General features: G+C 43.1%; 1 protein-coding gene across 5 annotated transcripts in view; it reads right to left on the reverse strand.

Moving 5' to 3' along the window:
- The window catches only part of ahcyl2b (adenosylhomocysteinase like 2b), a 31724-nt gene extending 13215 nt beyond the window's left edge, over positions 1–18509 (reverse strand). For 2 of the 5 annotated variants that reach the window (XM_028954997.1, XM_028954995.1), the window contains exon 1: positions 18133–18509. In XM_028954997.1, the coding sequence (XP_028810830.1) occupies positions 18133–18456 (324 nt within the window). In that variant the 5' untranslated portion in view covers positions 18457–18509. Of the gene's footprint in view, positions 1–3290; positions 3398–18132 lie in introns of those variants that run through there. The other 3 variants (XM_028954998.1, XM_028954996.1, XM_028954999.1) reach the window with 2 other exon arrangements.
- Between the last annotated feature and the right edge of the window lie 236 nt (positions 18510–18745).

Genomic DNA, 18745 nt, shown 5'->3' on the forward strand with positions numbered 1-18745 from the left:
TCCCATCAGTCCATGCAGCGTAAAGATGAAGCCTGATTTCAACACCGGCAGTTCAAAGGCAAAACACAGCCCTACTGCGCTTTAGAACAATAAACCCCAGCAGCATATGTAATAGAAACCTGAGGAGACGTGATACCAAGGAATTTACTCTGGCCCTTAAGTTCACGAAAAATGAAAACAAAAAACAAACAAAAAAGGAAAATGTAACGGATCTGGCCATGTGAAAGACGGTTGGAAGGTAATCGGTCGGTGGTCCGATTCTACTAAAGCTGGATCTTCCTCATAGTTTCTAGGACATCTGTACCGGAGGAACCTATAATCAGCCTGACAAATATTCAAATAGTCAATAAGTCAAAGAGTGCTTTGGTCATTCTGCATCACCGCTCAGACGGTTGCGAGACTCTAAAGAACCAGGCGGGGTAATGTTTTCTTTTTTCCAAGAAAAAGGCCACCAAACAGGAAGTGTTGTTGTAATTTCCATGAGTGGCCACACTTTTATAGGCCGCTCTCCTCCTCGTCCCACCTCTCTCCTCCTCATTAGCATGTAAAGCTACATGCACCGAAATGGCACGTCCTGGGGAAATCTCATTGTAGGACTGGCTCCAAGTGGCTGTAATTGTGCACCAAGGCAGAATTTCAGAAAGAGACTTCAGACACAGTATTAGGGGACACTAAGACCTATAAAAAAGCAAAAAAATAAGCTTTGATAAGCTTCAGACTACTGTAGCAAGGAGGAGGACCAACGTAGATTAAAAGGACATGGAGACAAAAAGGAGAGGTCAAAAAGCAATAAGGGATCCAAATGGAAGAGCCACAGACAAGAGACAAAAACTGTAAAAAGAGAAAGAGAGGGGTGCATTGTGGGTTGTTCCTTACCCCTGGGCACAAAGGCCCAGCTGTGTCTGGCTCCAGATCAGACAGTACTGATGAAGCCGCTGTTTGACCACATGACCACGAGCGCATAGCTGTTTAAGGGACACGGGATTATCTACCTGCAACTGACCAACAGGAGCAGGCGACTGTCACAGACAGCTACACAGTAGGTCAGGGCAGAGGTCAGGACGAGGTCAGGACCTGCTTGGCCTGCAAAACCATGGCCCGCAACTTTTTCTGTTGTTGCGGGTTTCCTGAAGGTTCTCCAGTTTCCTCCTGCCACTCTAAAGCATCCACACTAGGTGGGTTGTGGATTAATTGGCTGTAGGTTTGTATGTGTGTGTGTGCACCCTGAGGTGAACTTGTGGTCCACCCTGTAGGAGTCCCTGCCCTGTGCCCAATTTATATCTATTTATTTTTTTAGTACACCAGTTAAATGAACATCAACTAACGGCTCACAGCAACAATCTGAACGATCTGATTATTTTGCACAGGATGTGGAAGTGGTCTGAAAAGTTACGGCTTCCATATTCAAGTTTTTTTTTTTTTTATATATATGATGAATGGTTAAAAGTGCTGTTTTCAGTAAAACCAGAGTCCATTAACAGTATGAGAGTTATGAACACAAGCGATTTGGGTAGGACAATAATGGCAGATGTGCTCTTGTAATTACATTAAATGAATCTTGTCCAAATAAAGGCTTAAGGATGAATTTAAGCTTTGATTCAGTGGTCTTTCCATGGCGAATGAGCCCCTGCATGGCCTTAAAACGTGAAAACGTTCCAAAAACAGTAATTACACCAGCACCAAAAAAACTGAGACAAAATGTACCCTCTCAAGTAAATTGATATAGTACCGAAGACAGAAAGCTTTTCATTATGCTCAGCTCTAAAACGTGTCTCCTTGGAGAACAGCACTCGCTACCTGGATTCATTATTCCAGATCCTGCCCACTCAAATACTCACCAATGAACACACCATGAAAATTCTCAGATAATCTGCCTGTGTTTAATATACAATGGGGCTACAATTACTTTTCCACAACGTCTAATTTAGCATCAGTCCAAAAGTACACATAAGCCTGCTGAATGCTGTCAGGGTTTCTTGGCGACAGTTGTCCCGCAGATACGGCTTCATACGCCTGAAGGTTAGCAAAACAAGCCATTTAATAAGGATTTTGACAATACCAATTACACATAATTTTTGCCCTTATTGGAAACCTTAGTCAAGTCAAATTTAAGACAACTTGATTTTTTTTTTTTATTATCATTGATTCATCATTTATCACTCACAACACAAGTCACAAAAATCTCAGGTTGTAAATGAGTAGTGGGTGCAAGTCACAAAAATTGAGTATTGTAAACAATCAATATTTCAAATAAAATGTCCATGGTAGATAGTACAAACAAACAGACAATTTCTCACTATATTCCATTAACCTTGTGGATGTTTTAAAAGGCAATTTTGTGTTGTGAGTGACATCACATCCCAGCAGCTATAATCAAAATGCCTTTAAATCACTGGGTAATTTACTGGAGGGATGGATGTTTTTCATAACACATCCCTTTTTACCTAAATTTTTGTGAATTTCACCCCTCATACTGAAAGTGTTACAGTAGGACAGGCGATTCATTGTTTGTTGAGGGAGGTGTCAGGAGATACGCATGTAATATATGGTAAGTAGAATAAGAATATCCGGGACATTAACAAGAATTAGGGATGGGTAACACATCACAAAAATGCCACCAAAGCTATACCAAAAAAAAAAAAAAAATCAATAAATATTATAATAAAGCAAAAGAAAAAAATTCATTCATCACTGCCTCCTAGAGTTCCATTTGTAAACATGGTTTTGTGATATACACTATTTAAATGATTATAGTCCTTTAAAGCACCTATCTACAATCCTAAAAAGAAGAAAAATTGTTTCAATTCCTGGGATGACTATGTAAATGACAGCAGTGAAAAAACAGGTCTTGAGAAGGAAGTATAAACCCACAGAACATTACAAAGCCATTTCACATAACAGTGGACAAACTAAAAAATGACTGGTCCAGGATTCAGGTTAATGATTCCACAGATTAGGCAAATGGATAACTAAAATGTTATTATATGTATATATTTTTTAAAAGAACCATAAAAGGACGGACACAGCAAGCAGAAAGGGGACACATATAAATTCATTAAACACAAAATATGTGCAAAAACAACTATGACCAATACAAACAGTCTGGCCAGGATGGAAATTTACCAGCATCTTCAAAAGGCCACAGGAGTACAAAGAGCAGGGCTGAACAATATCCACTCGCTCTGAACACACGGTCCAAGTCTCATTTTTACTTATTAGTATGGTGTTCAGTCTGTACAAAAATCAATAAATAAATGGAATGAAACTGATTAGAGGTCAGTCCTCTCTACCTGGACGTGGATGTGCTTTTTTCTCCTCTGTCTTACTGGTCTGAGGAACTCCTTCATTGTTTCAGAAGCACAGAAGATCTGTGAGACTCATCCCAACCATGCAACCCACGACTGGTGAGGTGAGGGCATTCTGGTGGACTTTAAGGAGAAGGAAAGAAAGGAGGAATTTGAAACGTGATGCTCAGCCCTTGCAGGGATCAGAGTGAAAGAACTGGGCGTGGTGCGTTCTGGCGATCCTACAAGGCTGCTCCATGTCAAGTTTGAATGAAAGGAGCATTACATCGTTTCAGCTGGAGGCCAGTAACGTCTCTAGTTAGAGTAATTCAGTGTGAAAACGAACAAATAAATAAAAATGTGGGGGCTGAGCTAAAAAATATGATTTAAGTATATTTAAATAAACATGTACTTCGACAAAAGTATTAGCTTAAGGGTGTGCACACATATCATACATTAATTTACTATTCTTTTTATCCCCTAATTGTTTTTTCAAAAAGGTTGGTGTACCCATTTTTCTAACCATTGTGAGAATGGAAGTTGAGATGTTCATAATAAATGACTAGCTACGATTTCAGAGGTTACATAGCATGAACTGAACAGAACAAAAGAGCTGGTCCAAATTTGCTGGGAAAATCACTTAAGGAGGTTAAACTAAATGCATAAATACAGTTTTTGTCCTGGTACAGTTGATGTGTTAATGCGAGACATTTTGTTTTGTTCAATGTACTGACCCTAATCTCAGATTAAAAGTGTGTGCGAGAAAGCATGAGTTTCTTCAACAGACACACACAACACACCCCTCGCTTTATTCCTATTTCATCTAACCATACACCCGTTAACCCTCATTTCCCCTTTTCTAAAGTCCTCAAAATCTTCAACAATAGATAAGTGACCTGAGGACTGAGGCGATGCTGAATTAACTTAATGCATTTTTCCCCTGTATAGATGCGCACACACACTTCAGTGAAGCAGTAGAATGCTGCTTGCATTACAGTGGAACGTTCTGAGCTGTGTTGAAGCACCAGCTCTGTTCCATGCCCTGGCAGCTCTTAACATCTCTAGTGAGTCTCACGTTTCTCACAATAGCAGTCCCACCTGAGGAGGGGTGGAGAACACTACAGTGGGCGTGATTGGTGTAAGCTGACCGGCTCATTGTTAGAAATCAAATCTTCTGTATAATGCCCTCGCGTGAACTGAATGAAGAAACAGTGGAGGGAAAAAAAACATAAATCCTTTCCAGGAGGAGATATAGGACAAAACAACTGGCAATTCCGCAGCTACATATTTTTTGCACCATATCAATCAAAATAACTTTTACTAAATTAGAAGCCTATTGGTTCATGATACTCAAAGTTATTATGAAAAACGTGACTACTAAAGGCACCAAAACTTCTACAAATTAGCAAATTTGTAGAACTTCTTAAATTAGCAAATTCCTGCCTGTCTCCTTTGCCAATCATCCCTCTGTCTCGACACTTTAACCATTGTGTGACGCTCATATTTTGGCAGGTCCAGTGCAGCAGGGGGGTACACGGAGCGAAGTCTCTGAAAATGTGTTTTATGTTCTTCACAGAATACGAGAATTGCATTTGCATGATTTGTCTTTTGAAATGGCTCTCACCGACCTGAATGATCATTTGACCTAATTACCTTTTATGCCTCATTTTATTGGTTAATTATGACAAAAGTAAAACAACCACCTGCTGACTGACAGCTACACTGTACACTGAATCATCACACAGCATAAAAAAAAAAACTGTGTTGATAATCAGATCTTCACACATTGTGAAATAGTCTAAATAGAGTTCCATTTGAATTCATGGATTTCAGTCTTCAGGCATCTTCTCTGTTCAGCCATTAGCTGAATCTTCTGTCTACTCGACCATATTGTTGTAGACACAGATGGCTTGTGGTCTGCTGTACCATATGCCTCACAGGGCACAGTTACAGCAAGTTCCTGTAGAGGCATATTTTCCACTTTGTTTTGGTGTGATTTCACCAGCTTTGCATGGAAACACTGGAAATTCTTGGGTGGACATTTTAAGCTTGTCCTCAACACAACCCTTAAAAAAAAATAAATCCTGAATGTAGGCCACCCACTGGCAGGCTCGTTCTGAAGTGACGAACGAAACCATGTTTTATAAGACCAATTCCATTCTTCCATTTCCACACGCAAAACAAACTGTAACAAAAGGCAGCCATTAGCTCAAGGCTCTTCAACTATAAAAAAAAAAGCTATTTGACCTACACTTATCTTTCATGAAACCTGCAATGGTCTATCCGCCTCAGACGCAGACCTACGTCACCATCAGTCACAGGCGCCCTGTTCAACACGAATGGATGGAAAAGTGCAGACAGCCCACACAACAGAAGAAAAGTAAATTAACTGCTTCAGCCCGTACATTTCCTCTGCAAGTCTGCAGGCCATTATTCACGGAATCGTGACGTCCTCTATCCATGGGGCACTGAGACGTTAGTTTCAGAGAAACCATTTAACTACTCAGATACAACAAGGATGGAAAGAAACCCAGATTATTAAAGCGTCCGGAAAATAAAACAGGGAAGTTGATATGTGACCTTCACACATGTTTCTGCAATATTAACAATGGTACGTTCCAGAAACATTGTGCATTTATCTTACACGGCGAGAGTTCTGATGACCCTGTACTTATACTGTGCTGGCCCACCAACTAGTGATACAGAGCAGTTTGTTGTGGCAACACACCCTGCAGGGCCACAGGGGCTGAGATGATCCTCACTGTCATGAATCACAGAGCACCAGACAATAAGAGGGTCCAATTACCAGGTGAACCGAGCTCCACTGCAATAAAGAACTAAAACACCCATACAAACATGTCAAACAGATCACACTCTTCCGCTTGAGCTCCTTCCACATGGAACCTGAACAGTGACATTTCGGATAAAATTTAGAGTAAACATCATCATTAGGGCAGGGGTGGCCCAGCGGGTAAGTATCTGACCAAAGGGTTGCGGTTTCCGATCCCAAACTGCCAAGGTACCACTGATGTCCCCTTGAGCAAGGTACTGTCCCCATACACTTTGTGTGCACTGTTGTGTACTTTCTTTTATTTCTTCCTGTTAGCTTATAGTTGTCATATAAGGAAGCTCCACTAGATGGAGCTGTAAGCCTTCAACTAGTATGAAAGACCTATAGATTTCAGATCTCCCTCCAGCAGTCAAACAGCTATTATTAAAAAACAAAGATCCCAGAGAGCATTCTTTAACTGCTCATCAAATCCCCATTTAACAAGCTATCAATTAAAAATTTTACCTGATTGGACCATGCTAATAGTGGTTGACTGATTTGGATTATTGATATTTAGAAAGCAAAATATTTTGTATGTAGAGAACTTGTTTTATCTGATTTATAATAATGATTACATTGTATCGAATGACTCAAATCATCAAACTTACATTGTACACTGAAAATTAACTCATTTGTCTGCAGTCACTTGTAATGTGCTAAACTGGCCGATAAGATTTATGCAGATTAATTTGACACCCAATACTGCCAAATCTGTAATATCAAAGACAGCACAATTAGTTTTCACAGTGGTGGCTCATTTCAGTTCGTAGCGGTCGGTACTTCGACATCACATGACAGGGGGGGGCGTTCTCTTACAGAAAATACTCACTGCCTCAGCAGCAGCTTGTTAGCGGAAGATCAAACATGACTCAGGCAGTGAGTGGGGTGCAAATGGAGGGGTACAGCGTGTCCTACAAACCTGAAAGCAACCTCCCAGTGAACCAGCCAAAATACTGTGTTCAGGCGGAGCAGGTGAGAGGGAAGGCAAGCAGGGGAAATCTAGAGCACATCCTTTGTGCCGTCCTTGAGTCGTCTTCAGTCAAAAGCACTTTAGTCATTGAGAGCGGTAGACAGGTTTATGATTCAGCATCCGAGAAGGACTAAATGGCTGTGGAACAGCACGGAAAATCAAACAGAGATAAAGGTGTTTATGCAGTGTTTGTGCAGGTCATCACGACAACATCAAATGGCATCCAGACATGTGACCAAGGACTACAAAATCCATTTTCTGGGTGGTGATTGGGGAAATTCTGACAAATGGTGACTGAGCCTTTTGGACTCGGTGGCGCGTCTGACACCAAATCATTCTGGTAGTTGAGCGTGCTGGACAAATACAGACAGTGAGCTGGTCTGAAGCCAGCAGAGGGCATGGGAGCAGAGGAGCGATATCTTGTTACCACCTCCCCCCTTCAGTTTGACGTGCATTGCCTTATTCATAAGAGAGCTCGGTGTCTGTTCCGTCTCTCTCAACAAGCTCCACGTTACAATGAAAACCAGCGGGCATCATGAAAATAATGACCCACTGTTCTCAGGCTGAGCAAGGGAAGCCAAAAATATTGCAAATCACATCATTTCTTACCAGGCTGAATACTGGAATAAAGTCTAAATAATAACCTTCTTACGGTCATAAATAGCAATATGCAATATGCTAATTTAGCAAACATTGCGAGTCACAGTGGTAATCATGCCAAAAAATAAAAAATAAATAATTACAATACAATATTCACCAACACAACCACACTATTTCAAATGAACTCAGATTAATGGAAATAATAATAAACACACACACACATCACATGGCACAGTCTTACATCATACTAAGAATTCATAATTTTTTTTCCAGTAAGAGGGCAACCTATATGTCCCAGAAGGCTAAGGGTCGACATACTATCCACCAACAGCTGGGGCCACCCAGTAACTGCTGGGGTCTAAATCTGACCCTTAAAATAAATAATTCTTTTCAATAATAGTTTCCATTCATATGTGAATACAACTGCACACAATTTCGTGTGTGTGTGTGTATATATATATCAAATGCAATAAAAAAAAAAAAATAAAAAAATACAGTAAATGAACAGAAGAAAAATCTAAACCATAAATCACTATTTGGTAAGAATACCCATTGCCTTATAAAGAGCATCAATTTTAGGTTCGCTTGTGCACAGTTTTTGAAGGAGGCTGTTCCAGACATCCAGATCCAAACCATACCATAATTCCCACGCTCCTTGATCTTCATTACACTGAACATAGTTTTAAATGAAATTAGCTGTATGTTTGGGGTTGCTGTCCTGCTGCAGTATAACACCAACCAATCACACACCTACCTGATAGTACTGCAACCCAGTTCATAAGTTTTTGTGCATAGCTGAGTGACTTGGCCTTATTTCCTTGTCGGAGGTATGGCTTTCAGGGTTCTCTGATGACCAATTCTGGCCAGACTGGCCAGGGTGTACCTGGGTCTCAATGGTTTCTTCTGATTTGGAAGGGAAATGAGCTTCATGTGTTTTTTTCTAAAACTTGAAACCCCAGCCTGCTTTTGTGTGTGAAATACCTTGTTGACTGCTTTGTGACTTGTTGCTCTGCAGTTCAAGCACACATTTAATTTTGCAAGTTGCAAAAAGTATTATTTATACATTTAAAACTGTTCTTGGTTTACACCACACCTTAGTTTGTTATATAAGGAAGCTGCACCTGAGGAAGCTGCTAGACTGTGAGCAAGGTATCTTAGCATCACCCTCCACTGGTGCTTAAAATCTATTATTACAGACTACATTAAAAAGAAGAGCTATGAAATCACACAATATAAGCCTCTAGTGTTAGAGAAAATAACTTGCATACAACAATATTTTACATCATCTGCTGTATGCAAGTAGCAGGTTTGCTATGTGAGGTGGCTCTGACCTTGAGAAGACAAGGTCTTTGATGAGCAGGAAGTGATGGGAGATTAAAGTGATGAATCGACAAAGAGCACAGGAGAGTGAGAGAGCAAACACAAAAGGTCCATGGAGGATTAAAATGCAGGTCATTAAAGGCAGTTCAATCCCTAGGCAATCATGTTAGCCAATAGCGGCTCTGGAACAATGCTGCTCATTTGGTGACAGCTTGGGACACCATGGCCCCAGACTAGAAATGTTTTGCTTCAGCATTTGAATAATAATATATTAAAATACAAAGCCTTAACCAAAAAATGAAACTTTGAGCGCAGTAGACGCATCTGCCGGTGCTGTAATAAACACAGAGGTCGTACATTTCCTCCATGCAGCCACCAAACCAAATTGGAGTCTCAGGAAAGTCTAGAGGCACAAGATCTGTGCCCTCCAGGCACTGGTCTACTGCAGGGTGAACGCATGCTAACACGCCACTAGCGTGTCAGTGTTGGCGACACCCTTAAACAGCATGTCTCTGGGCAATGGAAGGGCTGGTAGGAAACATTCCTTTCTTTCCAGAGCCGGACGTCTTCTGTGGTTGGCAGAAAAGCAGTCACTACTGGAAAATGAGCTTGCCCATAATTCGTTCTAACTGGCCTTGGGCCGCTGCTCACGACTGTTTATTAATTTGATTGATTGTTAAAAAGAAGTCACATTGCACCATTCAGCACCCCTCTTCGTCTTGCTACAGTCAGTGCTGTACGTTGTTGGCGCGTTTCAGCCAGTGAGTCACAGACCCTGTGGGCCATGTGACATAAGAAAAACAAAGGCAACGTCCCAGTGAATTAATTCACACAGACAAGTGCGGCCATGAAGACCACGACTTCACACGCACGCTGCTGACACTGAGCCAAGGTGCCACGCTGGATGGTGACTCAGCACACAGTTAAAAAGATGTGTGAACTTGGAGGGACGGAGACGTACGTGCTGGTTCACCTGGAGGGTAGCAGGACGTCTGGGTTTCAGCCAATCGGGGCTTTTCCTTCGGTACACTGGGGACAGGTGTGAAACAGTATCCTTGGGGGAGTTGTGTAAGTACAGGTCCTACCCGGCATGCTTGAATTCCCAGGCAAGCGTGCTCAAATGCCTCAGGATTGATAAGTAACGCACAAATGGAAAGTGGGACTGGTGGGGTAAATCATTTCAATGGACACAGAAAGAAGAGCAGTGTGAAATTCTGCCAATGTGGGACAGCGCTGGCACTCCTTGCAAATCAATGCACAGCCCCAACACCACGCACTCAATACAAGAGTTGTCTCCATGCCCCCTTTCACACACAAAATTACGTTGAACATGGGATTTATAGCGAATTGCAACTGCCACTCAGTAGGCTATTTAACAATTTCAATATTCCCACAACTCGCCTCTGGAAGAAAATTGGACATGAAGCATAATTCTAGCTGTTCTGCATTCGGATGCGGCAGGTGACGTTTAATGTCACTCCAATTTTCAGCCATATCTCCCACTGATTTCCATCATTTCTTTTTAACATCGAAGCTGACTCTTCACACTGATGCAAGTCAAGAGTCATTATCGCTTGAATAGGTCAGGTTTACCATTTGCTCACATTCAGTCACACCACCAACCGTAAAACTGTGGTAAATATACAGTCATGGCCAAAAAGTTGAGAATGACACAAATACTGGTTCTGAGCAGCAAAGAAAGAAACATCTTCTCTCCCAGAAAAACCATCAAAGACACACTGATATCCTGCAAAAAGTACAGGGATTGGACTGCTGAGGACTGCTGGGGTAAAGTCCTTTTCTCTGATGAAGCCCCTTTTCGATTGTTTGGGGCATCTGGATTTTGGGTCCATGGCCAGGGAGCTCCCCGGACCTTAATCCAATTGTGGTCAATCCTCAAGAGGCGGGTGGACAAACAAAATCCCACAAATTCTGACAAACTCCAAGCACTGATTATGAAGGAATGGGTCACCTTCAGCCAGGATTTGGCTGTCAATTTGGTTGATTGACAGCATGTCTGGGCAAATTGCAGAGACTCTTTGAATAAACTTGATGTAATTGTCAATAAAAGTCTTTGAAACGTAAATGCTTGAAGTAGTAATCAAATACACCACAAAAACAGAAAAAATTGAAGCAGCAAACTATGTGAAAAGCAGCATTTGTGTCATTCTCTAAACTTTTGGCCCTGACTGAACAGGTCTCCCATTTGTATATGTAAAGACAGTGACATGGAGATCACGGATCAATATTTTAAGATGAATGCAGATGAATCTCATTTGAAATCAATAATGATATTCAACTGCAATTAGGTCATGGTAATAAAGCAAAGAAAGAGAACAGTTGTGCAGCATAAAGAGCAAAAATATACCAAATTTGTGGCAGGTGTGGGTTATAATAACTTATTATATTTTTTGGAAACTGATATGTTATTTGTCTGTCAGTAATACTATTCAATTCTCAAGAAAGCTTAAATTAATGTCAAAACTGGCTGGCGAACTAAAGGAGGGGAAAAAAGAAGTCATAGAACAACTGGCTTTGCTGACAGGCCAGAAAGCAACATAAGAATTTTATGACATGCAATTTAAGCATTTGCTTCCCCACAACAAAGCAAAAACACAAGAAGCTTGGATATTGTGAAATTGCAGGTTTGTCAGAGAGGCGTTGCTGAAAATAGCACACTTCTCTCGACAAGGCGGGTAATTAAATAAAAACGTCGGGGTGGGGAGTGGTTTTTAGTCTGGCAATATTTTGGGCTACCTTTGTAAAATTGGTGGGTGGGAATGGCCAATCTGTGCCCGGCCTCAAGAGCTCGTGCCTGCCCTACACAGCTTCCAAACTTGTATACAGTTTGCTGTTTTGTAACCATGGTAACTAAGACTGAAGTTCCACAAAATGTAAACCGTACCAAGGAAAACTTAACTTGCCACCATGTAGATTAAACAACATTATTTCTTCATTCATTAAAAGGCTTATGACAGCCACCCTCCTGATCTCATTGTTAGCATATTAATTGAGAATATCTAACAAGTGGGTGGAAAAAAAGGGAACTTGTTAGTTGGTTAGCAGCATACAACAATATTTAAAAGTCTGCTAACTGACGTATCTAAATAGACATAATACAATGTAGAAAGAAACGATTTGTTAATTAGTAAATCTTATACTCTACCAACCTTACTCGAAGACCCCTCCAGCTACCACCGTTTGCCTTGTGTAACACTGCCTCACGTCAGGTAGACTGTGCCTGAAATAGTGACTGAAACGCCTCATAAATGTCTTGTTAATCGTCTGCGACCTACGACTGAGCGACGTTTATTTAAAAGCGTGTGCAAAATCCGTGGTGGAACGTGCAAACTTGTGATCAAATGAGATCACAACCAACTCCGCAACCCTCTGACCTGCTTGTTAACGACACTTTAGCATCATTGCTGCTTCTCAGGGCGTCACAGCAAAGATTCCATTTTGAATGTCAGTATTTGTAAAGCTAGTCAGAGGTCAGAACTGTCTGAATGTGTACGATTATTTTTGAGCTAACTGTCGCAAAAAGATACCATTTATTTCCCCTCCCAACGTGTGGTTTATCCTGTCTGTTGAGCTCCAGCGGTTGGGAAGCAGGGCAGACGGAGCTTTCCTTTGTAAGGGACTCTTTTGTGATGCAGCACTTTTTGCACACAATGAGGGCTCTTTGTTACAGGGGCTGGTATCAGAGGCCGGACCGGTATTCCCGACCCATTGAGGGGTTGCTGAGGCACATACTCACCGGCCACAGACCCGCCCCCGGTGCACGTTCAGCGTTCAGGGAGGCCGACATCCACACAGAACACATTATGCACTGCCTACCACGCATGGGTCTTCAGGAACCAATCTTCACCTCAGCGCTTTTCAAGGAAGCTGTGTTGTTTCACACGGGATAAAGTTTTCCAGGCAACATTTCACCAACAGGCTCAGGTTTCCCTTTACTGCGTCAAAGTGGCCTTTTGACGTAAATCCCCAGATTATACAACTTCGAAGTAAACTGCAGCAAACCAACAGAAACATCAACATTGTTGACGCTTTGTTCAGCAGGAACCTCCTCCTAAATCACTTGTGCACTGTGGGAATCCGCAGCATCCGTTAGCATCCAGTGCCTGCAAGGCATCTCCACTCCGCCCGCATCAGTGTCCTGCTTGATAATAGCGGGCAGAGTAATGATGGTGCCAGTGGAAGAAAATGGCCACCGTGTCACAGCTCACTCATCACACCACCCAACCCAGTTGCCGTCAGGGTGGCCCAACCACATCTCATCACTTGTGCACTGATGGAAACTGTAATGGCTCTTTATTGCAGTACCGCTATTACAGCATATCCATGACGGGAGCCATGAGCGATTTCTGGCAGAGCCAGTATTTCCAATACCACAAAAAGTAATTAAGAAGTGATATGGAGGTTAAACAAAAGCTGCTTTTGCATATATAATTTATTATTAAAATGCACAAGACTGTTATATTTCAATTGGCTTTGCACACACATTTAGATTTGATTACAGTGTTTACATCATTAACCTCATGTGATTTTTGCAATGTTCATCCATTTACAGCACTTAACAGACGCCTTATCCAGAGCGACTTACAATCAGTAGTTACAGGGACAGTCCCCCCCTGGAGACACTTAAGAGTTAAGTGTCTTGCTCAGGGACACAATGGTAGTAAGTGGGATTTGAACCTGGGTCTTCTGGTGAGTGTGTTACCCACTTGGCTACTACCACCCTAACATCCAATTATAGCTCAATGTTTTTTTTTTTTTTTTTAAATCTTTTATTAATGTCAACAACATTATACTTGTCCCATACTTGTTATACTCCTATCTCTCAATTTAAACTAAAATGAATCCTGTTCTGTACTTGTGCCAGACAGAAATCCTTTGAGGAGATAATAGCAGGGTGGTAGTAGCCTAGTGGGTAACACACTCGCCTATGAACCAGAAGACCCAGGTTCACACTGCACTTACTACCATTGTGTCCCTGAGCAAGACACTTAACCCTAAATTGCTTCAGGGGGGGACTGTCCCTGTCACTACTGATTGTAAGTCGATCTGGATAAGGGTGTCTGATAAATGCTGTAAATGTAGTCTAATATAGAAATATAGAAATGGAGATAACCTGGTCACTGACATTTTATAGCTGTGTAATGCTGTGGAGCATCAACACAGTGGCCACTGCACAAATTTCAGGCTTTTGCTTCTTACCATGAGGCACCAATTACTGTCACCTTGTGACCTTGACCTATGGAACACAGTATTGTTCTACAGTGCTCCAGTTTCCAATTGTCCACCCAAATGGTAGCTTGGTCACAAATTCACAGTCCTACACATTTCAGTTGTTATCTATTTAGACAAAAAAAAAATCTATATTGTTTTTCAGATCACATTTGTTCTGCAAAATAGACAGTTAACAAATAATGACAAGAAATCCAAAGTGTAAATAAAGAAATGTTGCAAAAGCAGGTCTGGAAAAGGCGGAATATATCAAAAGTATGCTGACATTTTGATATTTCCTGAACACTGGCGGACACGCCAACGGTCAGGTAAAATGAGTTTTTGTCAGAAAAGCAAAGTCTGTTAGTTATTAGCAGGAAATGAAATCATATTTTGTAAAATGTGGACTTTGTAGTGTCTCCATGGCTTGAGGCTTTTTGTATAAGCAGCTCAGATTCCAGACTGCAGAGACGATGACTGAGTCCCTTGAGCTTGCCGAAATCGAACCCACAGCGAGAGCCGTGTAGCACTGTTCCTGGAAGCCTCGTTCAGGCACATCCTATTGAGTAACTGCAGTAAGAAGGTGGACGAACCAGCCAGGTCAATTACAGTCATTGCTCAGCAGATGCTGGTCACCTTTGAAGAAGAGGGAACTCGCAACAGAGTCGGCTAACTTTATACCAGGGCGAGATTCACAGAGCTCGCTCTGTTAGAACAAGGATGGGGGTGGGGTGGGGGTAAATTCTTGAAGGACACTATGTAAGAACCGAGGTCTTTCCAAGTAGAACAGACAGTTAACCATTTACAGAACGCTTTCGGGACTGTGCCCTTTGACCCCAAGGTGGACAGAGAATTCAAGCTTGCCTCCTTCAGACAGAAAGGTGTGTACTCAAAGTTCAGGACAGTCCCTCTACAGAATAACAACCACAAACTTTTTATTAACTCTGGGCAAAAATGCTAACATTTATAATTGGCCTGGATTGTGGGCGGCCACATAAACACTAGCACTGCTCTTAATGGCACAGGGGCTTATTTTACACACACAAGTTGACACCATGTGAAAGCCGTGGTGCTTCAAAATGCCGTACAGCAGCGATTTCAACACAGCCCCCACAGTCCTAGCTCAGCGGTATTAGCCTACCCATCGCAGACCATTGCGACTAACAAGCAACAACTGCAAAAAAAAGGAAAAAAAAAAAAGAATGAAGCACAGACACGCTCAACCTTTCAACGCATCATGAAAGGGCTGCAGAAATACGGGCCGCTGTGCATTGATCAGCAGCGGGAATAAACGAGTGCGGGCGCCGCGCTAATAGAAGCCGGTGCCGCCGCGGCTCTGACTCACGTGGGATGTGATCCTTCGGGTGGGGGTGTACTGGTGACCGCCAGCATGGAAGCGCGTCACGGGACCAGACACACGTCTCATGCTCACGCACAGACAGCAGGAAGAGTTGGCAGTCACCAGAAACCCCAAAAACGTCACACTTCTATATTTATGGAATTTGACAAATTTCTTCAAAATTTGGAGCACCTTGTTTCAGGTGATATTGCAAAACAAAACAAAAAAACCCCACTATTTCTTGTCATATCTAAATAAAAAATGCAGTTGCACAGTAACTTTGGTATTTTGCAAAACTGTAATTTTTTGCCCCACTGCTGGCTTTGTGGAAAGGTCCGATATGCTGATGGCTGCAGCACCTAAACCCGCTCCCAGAACAGATATAACCCATCTTCAAGCCATTTAGAGTCCAACAAGCCAGTAAGCTGTACAGGGAACTGTGGCTTAATGACATAACCTTATATAACGCAGGCGGACACACTTTAATGGCCCGTATACATGGCCATAAGTGGAAAAAAAAAAACGGAAATCATGGCACTTGGCTGAACTGGCGGCTTGTTTCCGGGCTGTGACTGGTCTCCTCTGCTGACTCCAGATGCCGGGGTAATACGGGACATGCCGCACCGCCGAACATCTGCCCTCTGGGCCGTAATCCCGCATGTGGATTACGAGAATCGGCCCATTTACACGCCGGCCCGCTCGATCCCTGCCGCCGACAGGAGATGTGCTGCATGCATGACGTAACTTTCTAAATGGCCTTCTGCTTGCTCATTAGCATGGCGAGTTGGTGGGCAGCGGGGGATGCTGCTCTCATAAATGGCCTCCATGGACGAAAATCTAACAAAAAGGGGCTTATCCACTTACATTTACATCATTTACCAGACGCCCTTATCCAGAGCGACTTCCAATCAGTAGTTACAGGGACGGTCCCCCCCTGGCGCAACTCAGGGTTAAGTGTCTTGCTCAGGGACACAATGGTAGTAAGTGGGGTTTGAACCTGGCTCTTCTGGTTCATAGGCGAGTGTGTTACCCACTAGGCCACTACCACCCTGGCCACCATCATCCCTTCCAAGGTTGGAGGGAAAAAAAAGTGCACAGGAGTACAAACTTCATTTTGAGAGCTTTTTTGGTTTGTGTCCAACAGCCTTGTCCTGTCAGTTCACATCCATGGACTGGAAATGGACATGTTCTCTCAGAGTTTGGGGTGGTGGTGACATCTGCTACACGCACGCACACACACACACAAACACACACACACACACCACTCCCTCATACTACAATCACTTACTGCATTTGCAGCTTCAACTCAACCAATAGGTCTCAAAACACAACGTTCACAAAAGAGACCGTTTCCGACGTTCAGTTCCTCCTCCGATCAACACGGAGTCGGGTACTCCTCGCATCACAACTGCAGCGCTGCTTATCAATAGTGGCGGGAAGCGGAGGCCTTGAACTCTGAATCCACTCTCAAGATGGTGGGAGATGCACAGATAAGCCTTATCAGCAACTGCCCCCTCGACGCCGCCGGTTTACAGTACACAATGACGTTCCACGGAGCGGAGTGCTCAGCGGGTAAAAATGCCTTCGCTGGCTAAATAAGGTGTGCGATGGGGGTCAGAGGTCAGGCTATGGTCTCCCATCACGCTACAGGAACATATTTACTAACCATAAGCTAATTTAAGATGGTAGCAATTACTGCTGCGATAAATCAAAAGGGACAACATGTATCTGAATGTCTAACGTCACGCCATGAGGGAAATTCAAAGCTCGTGCCACGCGTCACCAATAATGATCCAAATGACCTTGCTGTCACTACAACACAATGTGTGCTTAATTCACAGCTGATTAATTCTAGGTCTGTGTGTGTGTGTGTGGGGGTAGGTACAACTTTTCATAGTGTTTGATTTCACTAGCAACAATGAGCAACAATAAAACGATAATTTAACTATAATAATATATTAACATGATAATATAATAATGTAACATGAACTTAACTTGAAAAAGGTAGCACTTTGCAAACACAAACTTTATACAAGAAAACTCCCTAATACTAAAGGTTTATGATTTTGGGGTTAAAGTAAAAAACCTGTGGCTCATTCTCGATTGTAAAACGTGCACAGTATGCCATGGAGTTCATGCAGGGCATTTAAAAAAATTATGTTTTTTTTTTTTTACCCCTACTTCTTATCTTCGATACAAAAAGGCTTTGTCGTTTTTAAAAACTCCGGCGTACTTCTCTCGAACCGGGTTATTACAGGTCCCCCGTGAACGCGCATCTGGTCCCGGGTCGCGCTCACGCCACGCCAGCGCACTGCGGTCAGCCGGAGAACCGGAGAGCGCCCCGGCATCACCACAAAAATACTGAAAAATAAAAAAAAAAAACCAAACAAACACCCGCAGCCACCGCGCAACGCCCGCCGTGTTCCCGGCTGCGCTTTAACGCCATGGCAGCATCGTCACACAATGCCTGCTCGGCGCGGAGGGCTCGCTGGCTAGCTAACCGCAATCCCCTCACACGCACGGCCACGTTTAACGCACGATTCCGCCCGACCGCATTTACCTTTTTCATTCGCGGAGCCTCCGCCACGGTGCCGTCGCTGTTGACGAACGCCTCGCCGCCGTTCTGCTGCGGGTCGGTGCGCTTCATCGCGGATGCCTGCGGCATCTTCACCGGGTTCGGACTCGGGGCTGGGAACGGGTCCTCTCTCGCGGTGCCTTCCGTCGTCGGAGACGCGGACGGAGGGACAGCCGCACCGGGCTCGTTCTTGTTTACTCCTTTGTCGTCCGCCTTGGGTGTCACGGGCGGAACAGGCGCCAAGTCTTTGCCGGCGACGTCTTTTAATTCGACCTCGGCCATTTTCGCTGCCACAACCTGGACTGACATCGCTGCGATTCACAAAGTCCTTTTTCCCCAACACACAGCGCGACACGGACGGATGCGAGCGGTGCATTCTGGGTATTGTAGTCAACAACAAACCCCTCAAAGGTCGACCGCTACGCGCTGCAAAAAACACGGTCGATAAGTTTACTGACACTGAACTAAAGCGAAACGATCAAATAAATTCATTCATATATTTTATAATGACTATTTAAGCAATCTACGTAAGGCGACACCAACGTTTTCATGAAGCGACGGTTGTTTCTCACGGAAAGCTGGGAAACTGAGTCCCAAG

This window comes from Denticeps clupeoides, chromosome 15, assembly GCF_900700375.1.
Source record: "Denticeps clupeoides chromosome 15, fDenClu1.1, whole genome shotgun sequence".
NCBI lineage: Eukaryota > Metazoa > Chordata > Actinopteri > Clupeiformes > Denticipitidae > Denticeps > Denticeps clupeoides.